The sequence below is a fragment of the Pleuronectes platessa genome, chromosome 4 (genome assembly GCF_947347685.1).
Source record: "Pleuronectes platessa chromosome 4, fPlePla1.1, whole genome shotgun sequence".
NCBI classification, from domain to species: domain Eukaryota; kingdom Metazoa; phylum Chordata; class Actinopteri; order Pleuronectiformes; family Pleuronectidae; genus Pleuronectes; species Pleuronectes platessa.
In genome coordinates, this window is record NC_070629.1 from 24,641,500 (window position 1) to 24,651,672 (window position 10,173).

At 42.8% G+C, this 10,173-nt stretch overlaps 1 protein-coding gene across 3 annotated transcripts; it reads left to right on the forward strand.

Moving 5' to 3' along the window:
• Positions 1–3,467: 3,467 nt before the first annotated feature.
• fsta (follistatin a) lies at positions 3,468–9,976 on the forward strand. Of its 3 annotated transcripts, none has more exons than XM_053421721.1 (6): positions 3,469–3,691; positions 4,871–5,068; positions 5,263–5,481; positions 5,623–5,847; positions 6,531–6,761; positions 8,784–9,976. In XM_053421721.1, the coding sequence occupies exons 1-6, from the start codon at positions 3,601–3,603 to the stop codon at positions 8,870–8,872; spliced, it is 1,053 nt and encodes a 350-aa protein (XP_053277696.1). In that variant the 5' UTR covers positions 3,469–3,600; the 3' UTR covers positions 8,873–9,976. The 3 variants fall into 3 exon arrangements, with proteins under 3 accessions (XP_053277698.1, XP_053277696.1, XP_053277697.1); XM_053421722.1 differs by having other exon boundaries at positions 4,871–5,062; XM_053421723.1 differs by lacking the exon at positions 8,784–9,976 and having other exon boundaries at positions 3,468–3,691; positions 6,531–6,769.
• The last annotated feature ends 197 nt before the right edge of the window (positions 9,977–10,173 follow it).

Here is a 10,173-nt window from a genome sequence, read left to right on the forward strand (position 1 = left end):
CCTCTCCTCCCTCCTCTCATCTTCCTCTTTCCTCTTTCCTCTTTCCTCTTTCCTCTTTCCTCTCTCCTCTCTCCTCTCTCCTCTCCTCTCTCCTCTCTCCTCTCTCCTCTCTCCTCTCTCCTCTCCTCTCTCTGACCTACTGGAAACCTTCACGGACCACTTACTTCCAAACATCAGAATAATTAAATTGTTCCCTTCCTTCATGATTAGTCTCTTCTCACATTTTGGCCTGTGGTCTTAGGTTAGTCTGTCCCTCGACTGTTTTGAAATGTGTTTCTGAAAACTTTCCCTTCTTTTCTCGCCAACTCCATCACCCAGCAGAATCTTTAGCATTCGTTTCTTTGGAATCTGAGGAAGTGGAATGTGCTATTTGTCTCTAATAAGCCGCACATTTATTAGCAGCCTGGGCCTGGAGCCTCCTTGTTGGAGGGGATATATAGAATTTGATAAATGATTGGACTGGTCTGTTCCACTATTACTCAGGCACTACAGCATTGGGAAATCGCCTCTTGGATTCTATGCATATGTGTACAGGGAGCAATGTGGAAATAGTTGATGAAATCAGATACAGTGGAAATGGTTGAACACCTTTGTAATTCCATCCCTCTGGGGTCTCCTGCAGATGATTGGCAGCTACAGCAGAACAGCTGACCCCTGCCACAGCGGGATGATTGCTCACAAATTGCTGCAATGCCGCTGTGACTCAAAAAATGATGTCATAAATTATTTAATAACAGCTTGGCCTTTTATTTTTGCTCGCATATTTACCCAAATCTGGACTCTAGTGCTTACTGGTTTGAGTGTAACTACAAACTGGAGTTTAAAAGAAGGGTAAGGGGATTTAATGAGCTGACATGAGGGAGGCTTGCAGCTCCTCAATACTTCATTAGCTTTAAATGATCATTATAGTAATGAACATTTTGTCAGGCATGCTCATACTACATCGGGAATTAAAGCCTAAACTTTACTGGTTTTAATGTAAAAGCTCTGGATCAAAGTTAAACCGAATAAATGTCATATCTATCATGATCTATAAAAGGGATTTTACTTAGAGTTGCAAAAATGAGCTTCACTCAGAACAAGACATTCGCTGCCTGTTTGATCCGGAGCCTGGGACAGTCCATGGCAGTAAGTGGCTTCAGGACAACAGCCAGCACTTTCAAGTTTATACAGTCTGGCGAAGATGTACTCGCCAGTCAGGAAGTGTTTTGGAAAATGTAATACCTCAAAGACACAGAGCTCACAAATCACACACTCCAGACACCGAATGATTGATCGAGCACAACTGGACGGCAAGTGAACCTTCACAGATTCGTTGAAAGAAGAAACGGCCAGTGTCAAAAGTAATGACTTCACAAGAGTTTTGCTGTTGTGATGATTCTTAAACAACAAGGGACATAAGAACTGTCACTGTACTGTAGTCATTCTGCAACTTATGTACAACTTCCATTGAGAACAGCCATTTCCATTGATTTGACAGAGATCAGTGAGAAGTATGAGAAGGAGCAACCAGAGAGCTCTTCCATGGTAATGGATGTGATGTTCAGTCCAAACCCAAATATGTGAAACGTGAATCATGTGAATGTTTCTTGATCTTTGATCGTTTAATCGTCTCTGATAAAAGTCGTCACAAGGTCTGAATCAGTTTGATGAGCCCAATTCTGCAGAAGATGAAATTTAATTTGATTGCATTCTTGGTTTATGTCTTCCATGTTGATTGCTGTTTCCGATCATAATTTCCAGCAGCTAACGTGATATGGTTGCTGGAAGGATTTTTGAAGCAGTACCTGTGAAAACTCTTTCTCCTTCTCTGTTTGTTCTGGAGTACAGATGTTGGTTCTGTGTAATGTAGCATGAAATCCACCACTGGATCACAAAGAGGGCACGAAACACACGACCGATACTTCAACTACTACTACTACAACTACTACTACTACTTATAATAATACTAATGATAATAATATTAGTAGTAATAAAAGTAGTAGTAGTAGTAGTAAAGAGTGTAGAGAAAAGGGAATGCTTTAGGAATCATAAGCAAAAGCAGAAAACATTAGACCATAAATAATCAATAAATCTATATATATCCAAAACATCAATTCATTTATAAAACAATATGTGCATGTGTGCATGTGTGCGTGTGCATGTGAGCATGTGTGCATGCTGTCAGGCCCTTTAATCTGAGGATATTTTATGCTCATTATAATAGCTAATTTTTAATAGCATTAATAATATAGTAAATCATATAACCATCTATATCAACTCAACACAAACAGCATGACTGATAGTTTCTGATCATATTAGTTGTCACAGCACATGAATTGATTTGAACACATTTAGTTTCAGCTCACAGCTCCGGGTGTGTGAAGGCTGTGTGTATATTTTAATTCGGTGTTTTTCTCCTGTGGAATTAGAGAAGACTTTACATTGTGTTCTGTCTGGCCGACAGATTATAAACTCCCCGGAGTGTGATTCACGCAGCGGACACTTTGCTCTTTGCTCTGCAGAGCTGCAGCTGTACCCAGGGTTCCGCTGAAGAGGTCGCGCAAGGACTTCTGAAGGAGTGCAGCCTGTGCGTCAGTGAGTGGAGAGCCGCGTGTGTGTGTGTGTCGGTGTGTGTGTGTGTGTGTCGGTGTGTGTGTGCGTGTGTCTGTGCGTGTGCGTGTTTCATTCAATGAAACGCAACACCCCGCTCCTCTGTCTGAAGCCTCTTCGGAAACAGGTTTGATTATATTTAAAAGCTTGACCTGGGAGAGAAACCCAAACAACTGTCTGTTCTAATATTAGCTGTGCGGCTGCGGACTACTATGAATTCTATTATTGTCTGGACTGGGAAATGTTCCCAAAAGGCAACTCTCATCAAAAGATTTACACTTTTGTCTGCAGTTGGTGGAAAGAATATCAGTTACCATCCAGCAGTATACTCTTAATTTGAAGGTATGATGATGGCATGCATGGAAAGGATGTTAGCTGTGGGCCTGTTTGATTATACAGTAAAAAGGTCTTAATGCATAATAAACTATTATTTTTATCACTATTAATGTGATTATTAATATTTATTAATATTTGTCTCTTTTTTATTATTATTATTGCTTCTAAGGCTCATATCAAGTCGTGCGTAAAAATGACCCCTTTGCCTGATGAGAAAACTAAAAAGGATAAAAGTTAATATCAGTAATGTGCATTAAAAAACTAAATTCACATGCACCGGCCCCTTTGATCCGATGGTGCAGAGTTCCCCCGGTTTCACAGCAGAGCCGCAGACACTCGTGGCGTTTTATCACAACAACACCGGAGCTGTTTCCGCGTAATTTAATTGTTGTGGCAGGTGAAAGTTGCTGTAACGATGTCACCTGATTGGGATTGAAAGAACTTTGGTAAGAAGAAGAAGAAGAAGAAAAAAAAAAAAAAAAAAAAAAAAAAAGATCTCCCCACCCCCACAGAAGAGGAGACCGCCCACCAGAGACAGTCAACCCGAGACCCCTTATAGATTTAAAAAGAGAGGCTGCATTCTCAGACTGACACTTATTCAACACTGCCACCTTAAGCAGATTACTTTGGCGCTGCCCGTGTCAAATACGTGCTTCACTTTGCCTCTCCATCATGTTTGGGATGCTGAAACACCGCCTCCACCCGGGCATTTTTCTCTTCTTCATATGGCTTTGTCACCTCATGGAACATCAAAAAGTTCAAGGTAAGGATTCTCCTCATCCGTCTTTCGGCTTTTTTATTCTCTCCGTTGCTGGGAGCAAAGAGAAAAAGAACTTCCACTGCTCTCTGGTCAGCCGCAGGGAAACGTGCACCAGTGTCGGATGATTTGCTGCAGGCGACAAACTTTTCAGAGTGGGTTCGCTCCTCGCCCCGCTGATAAAAAGTGTCCACCTCAGACAGTGCGTGCGTAAAGTGTCCGCAAAACAGGTGCCATCTGGGACACTTCAAAGTGAGACCGGACGGCAAGTTTCTTTTTGCAGCCCTCGCCAGGGGCACGCACGGCGCCGGACGCAGCCTCAGCTTCTCTCAATACCTCAACATGTTCTCATACTTTTTCTCTTCAGAATTCAATGTCTGTGCGTGTTGACGCCAAACCTGTAACAAACTTGAAAAATGTCCACTGGGACTTCAAGGGCGTGTTAATCATATAATTCCCCGCATCCAGCATTCATGCGTAAAATTGCTTTTTTGGGGGGCAATAGTTTCATTTTACTGTGATAAAGATATACAAACTGGAAACTTTTGCACTCATCACTCTTTCTTTGAGTTGCTCTAGTTGAGATAGATACGAATAAAAATGTGTGTTCTGTTTAGGAAACACATCATGAACACTTACTGTCATGTGTGTCTGTGTCGGTTTACACACCCTGCTGCTGTCTGGGTCGAATTATGTCCCCGTGCCAATGATTTAAGATTCATTTTGGTTTGAATGTGTTTAAAATGAACTTGGCCCTGGTTGGTTGATAAACCACAAAAGCTGGTTGGGTACATGTCTGGGATCTCGCCCTGAGGCGGTGGAGGCAGTGGGGTCTTGCTACCTTAGGACGGTGGAGACGGACACTGTCTGTACGCTCCGCTCTGTCCAGTGATAACAAGGAGTCTGGGACTAAACCACAGCCTACCTCCTTAGATTCTTATTACTTGTTTGGGTTTTGTGGCTGCATGGCGAGGGCTGTCAGTCACAGGCTGGATAGTGTTAACAGTCTCGCAAAAAAAAAAGAAAAAAGAGGAATCAGACAAAATACTGCCGGGTGGGAGAAAGGGGAGGGAGCGTCTCGGATAATACGGGCTGCGTGTGTGTCTGGTGCGTCTGGGTCAGCGCTTTGAGGCGTTCAACATGCAACACTCGAGGTTTTCTCATGTTTTTTTTTTCTGATTTCAGCTGGGAACTGCTGGTTGCAGCAGGGGAAGAACGGGAGGTGCCAGGTGCTGTACATGCCCGGTATGAGCAGGGAGGAGTGCTGCCGGAGCGGAAGACTGGGGACGTCCTGGACCGAGGAGGACGTCCCTAACAGCACGCTCTTTAGATGGATGATCTTCAATGGCGGAGCCCCCAATTGCATACCTTGCAAAGGTGGAGGTGCACTCATTTTCCTTTGTTTTTACCATAACATACATGCTCGATCATTTTGTCTCATAAACCATATGGCGATGATCTGATTTGCGCATGCCAAAGTGCGTAAAATGGCCAATTTTGTAATGCGTAATTTTGCGCACCATGCCAAAAATCCTCGCCAGCATCTCTTACCAGAGACCTCTTTCTGTTTGTTTCAGAAACCTGCGATAATGTTGACTGTGGGCCTGGGAAGAGGTGCAAGATGAACAGAAGAAGCAAGCCGCGCTGCGTGTGCGCACCAGACTGCTCCAACATCACCTGGAAAGGACCGGTCTGCGGCTCGGATGGAAAGACCTACAAAGACGAGTGCGCACTGCTGAAGGCTAAATGCAAAGGCCACCCTGATCTGGACGTGCAGTACCAGGGAAAGTGCAAGAGTAAGTAAACATTACCTTTAATTCTGCCCCACTTATGAGATTACGCGTCTGCATTTGCCAAGAACCCTGCAGTCTGTTCCTCATTTTCGTGCCTTTCCTGCCGGTTAATAACAAAATCTCCAAATTCCTTTGTCTGGACAGAAACGTGCCGTGACGTCTTGTGCCCTGGCAGCTCCACGTGCGTCGTGGACCAGACAAATAATGCATATTGTGTGACGTGTAATCGGATTTGCCCCGAGGTGACGTCGCCTGACCAGTACCTTTGTGGAAACGACGGGATCATCTATGCCAGCGCGTGTCACCTGAGAAGAGCCACCTGCCTCCTGGGCAGATCCATCGGAGTGGCGTATGAGGGCAAATGCATCAGTAAGTCTGCAGACACGAGAGACGTGAGCGCGTGACACTTTGCTCCCTGAAAGCGCCTCCGGTCCCTGACTCTGAATATTGTTTGAGTGCATGTTCTTCCTGGCCAGCTCTGCACTTTCTCACTTCTCATTTTTGCCAAACATTCCACCGAGGAGGGGGTCTTAGAGAGCGAGGGAGAGAGAGAGAGAGAGAGAGGGGGAGAGAGAGAGAGAGAGAGAGAGAGAGAGAGAGAGAGAGAGAGAGAGAGAGAGAGAGAGAGAGAGAGACAGTTAGTTTGGTATTGCTTGTGTTTGCTCAAGAAATGATAGACATCTTATTATTTCCTGATGTTGGCAGCACTATCCCATATGGGAGAGAGGAAAGAAGAGGAGGGGTGGAGAAAGAGAGCAAAACAGGGGAGTGCTGGGGGCCAGGAAGACATGCTTCAAGTTAATATTTGAGTCAGATGGACTCTTATCCAGAAAGCAGTCGATATAAGTCTTGTAGACTTAAAACTGCTAATTAAAACATGACTTTTTGTTGCCTGCCACGAGAACCTGAGCCTATAAAACCGGATTTGGTTTTTATTCCTCGCTTAACTCTCCAATACGCAACAGTCATCCGATCCTGCTTGAAACGCGTTTGTGATAATCCACCTAATCAAAGATTTCCCCTGTGCCGGTTCTCTTCCTCCCTCTCTGCAGAGGCTAAGTCATGCGAGGACATCCAGTGCAGCACGGGGAAGAAGTGTCTGTGGGATGCTCGGATGAGCCGAGGCCGCTGCTCACTGTGCGATGAGACCTGTCCGGAGAGCCGGACGGAGGAGGCGGTGTGTGCCAGCGACAACACCACGTATCCCAGTGAATGTGCCATGAAGCAAGCTGCTTGCTCTCTGGGTGTGCTGCTTGAGGTCAAGCACTCTGGATCTTGCAACTGTAAGTAAAATAACAAAAAGCTAAAATATGAAAAAAATAATCAATCAAAACACCCCCCTCCCTACCCCCCTCCAAGCAAAAGACAATATTCCATGTTGCTTTCCCAACAAAAACCTCCCCTGAAAGTCCCCCCCCCGCCCCCCCTCCAACCTGACTGTCCCCCAACTCCCACACCAGCCACACCACCACCAAGCACAGCTTGAGCAAGCAGAACGGACTTGGGAATGGAAGAACTTGCATGACATTGTCTTTGTCGCTGGCTTTTGTTCATGTGATTTTTTTTTTAATTTCACTTTTTATTTTATTTTATTTTATTTTATTGTTCTGCAAATCAAAAAAATCACAGAAAGGTGAATGAAACCAACACATTTCTATATCAGCAGCAGACTCTAAACAAGAGTCTGGTAAAAAAAATTTAAAAAAAAGCTCACGACAATTAAACTAACTTGAAAAACAAAGGGGACTAGTTTGGTTTGCAGTGGAACAATCCTGATATTTAAAACTAGTCGTTTTCACGGCCATGCTAGTGAACTGCAGGAGCAGGTTGCCTTAAATCCCATGCAGTTTTATTTTTTAATCAGAATTATTTTTATGATAGTGGTCATATCTTTACAGCTTGTAAATTCCATGGTCACATTGCTCATTTCATAGTAAAGGTGTGTATTTTGTTGTTTTTGGAATGTGTTTTTTTCTTCTTCTTCTTTTTGTTGCTATTGGCTGTAATCAATCAATTCAAAATGCACTGCCTCTTGTGATATACACCACACTGCCAACATGTCCATGAGAACAGAATACTTTTTCAATATACTAATACGATTGCATAAGGTGATTGTAACATTGGTGCCATGTTAGCGGTAATGTTACCCATGTAGACTGCCGACCTGCGGACCAGACCGAGCCAGTCACGCGCTCGCAGCTCTGGGGGTAAAAACCATCAAATTGAACAATAGCCTCAAGGAAGTATCAAATTTACATTCCAAGTCGCTATGTAGAAGAATGTCTCCGTGTTAGTTTTTCTCTCTCCTGACCCGAGTACCTTACTGTGATGTGCCTAAGGTATGCGATGGAATCCAAGGGACCAACTTTATGATCACCTCATGAGCTAAATATAGAAATGTGATACTTTACAGTGTGCAGGATTAAGCGTAAGAAGCTCGTAGAACCCCGCTCTCTTATTTCTCGTCTCTTCATCGTAGGAGGAGTGTTTATCGACTAACTTTTTAATTGTCTGTGCTGTTTCCAGTGAATGTGTTGTCTACCAGAATATGTATCACAAATCACAAATCCGTTGGGATTGACGAGGGACTGCCTGTTTGTTTGTTTTTTTGTATTGTCACTCTCGCTCTTGCTTGTGTGCTTTTTTTTTTTTTTTTTTTTTGCGTTTTCCGATGTAAATCTCCTCTGTAAAAAAGAAAAGAAAATACCTCAGAACTGTGTTGATGATCTGTGACCTGCTTGCTGAGTCCAGGCTGTGACACAGAGTCCTCCCTCCCTGGACGTTTGGGCCAGAAGCTAAAATAATAACCAGAGCAAAGAAACTCGCGAATCCAAGAACACAGGAGCACTTTTCTGTGTTACGTGTGTGTCTGCTTTCAGGAGTCTGCCCAAAAGAGACCCGGGGCCACTGGAGCCATCAGCCCCAGTGCCCCCCCCCCCCCCCCCCGCGCCCAGTACCCGCCAGGCACCCCCATCCCTCACCCACCAAACCCCCCAACCTCCCATCCACCCCTCTTTTCCATGATCCAACTTTTTTCTCTTGTTACAGCCCTGACTTGCTAGATTATGTAAAGCTGCATAATTGGGGATGCCACAGTAATTGTCAAAGCCAAGTCACACAGACCCTTCCTCATACACACAAACACACACACACACACACAGATACACAAACGTGCACACACAAAACAAAATGGAGGCTGTGGGCCAGTGGCTTTGCTGTGAGATTTTATTTTAGAACGTTCAGTGATATTCTGCGCTGTTTTGGTCCATATTCATACAACAGCTACCGTATATTCTCCCATATAGCCATCACAGAAGACCAGGAGGAGGATGGGGAAGATGAGGACTCAGACTACATGGCCTATGTCCATTTATCTTCCCTACTGGATGGATAGGCTCCCATCATTAGGGGAACAGTCCTAGGGCAAGGAATCATGTCCATACTGTACATTATGTGTATGCTTATTTATTTTTTAAAGAAAAAGGAAGTATACATATAGTTCAGTCTGCTAGATGTTTATTTATACTTTTTTTGTGTTTTATAATTTATACATTTACAATGTCAGGCTTACTATCTACCATGATATATTGTGTTACCACTCATTTCCCCCCCTTCTTTTCTGTTGTTGTCCCTTTTACTTTCTTTTTTTTTTATCATGAAGAAATATATTTGTCCAAAGAAAAGCAGTGTTATTTATTTGTCATGTTACCGTGTAAGTATAAGTCCTCTACAAGCTGTAAATTGCATTCCCTGAGCTGTACAAAGCTGCTTGTTTCTGTCAAATCTCTATCACAGATGTTTATGTCACACATACGTAAATGCATGTTTAGGCTGTGTGTTTATTTATTGGGAATATATCAATCATTTTATGTACATAAAGTGTTTCTGGTTTGTTTACAACTCATAATAACCGACCAAAGGGATTCTCTCGATGGTTTAGCAAAAGAGCATTGTACAAGGTGCAACACAGCAGTGATGGAACGGAAGAGAAAAAAGAGCCATTTGTTTTTCTTTTCTTCTTTTTTTTTTTTTTTTTTTCCGTTGGTTATTCCTCAGTTTCATCCCTTTAGATTTGTTTCCACGCGGAGACGACAACTCTAGAAATTATACGATAGCGTTTGTTTTATCTCACCAGTTTAGAGCAGAGGTAAGTGTTGGATGATACTTGATTCTTTTGGAAATAATGTGCCATTAACATTTGTGTGCTGTCTTCTTGCCAATGTGCTCCATATTGCTCTCGCAGAGCTCAGATAGGACTAATGTACTGCAGTACTCAACACTATATCAGACTTCATCGCTTCGGTTCTTTTTGTTTCATTTTTTTGTTTTTTTGTTCTTTTCTCAGAATGCATTTTATTTCAAACATCACAAGAGAAATACAAAATTCTGTTATGAATATATAGTTTTGTATTTTTTATGTAAATGTCATATGTACATACAAAGTTTGATGGTATTTGTACAGATATGAAGAGTGAAACAATAAAAGTTTTTTTCCTTATACGTTTTTCTGACTCTGTTGTGTTATTGCATCTTTTAAGAAGAAGTTGGACCAAAATAAAACAAAAATCACAAATCAGTTCATTCTTTTGAAAAACTCTTGCATGTCACTAGGTGTTAAAGGGGTTAAGTACTACATTTCTTCTGAAATTATACTCAATAAACTTTATGGTATGTATAAATATTGCTGCAGAAAAT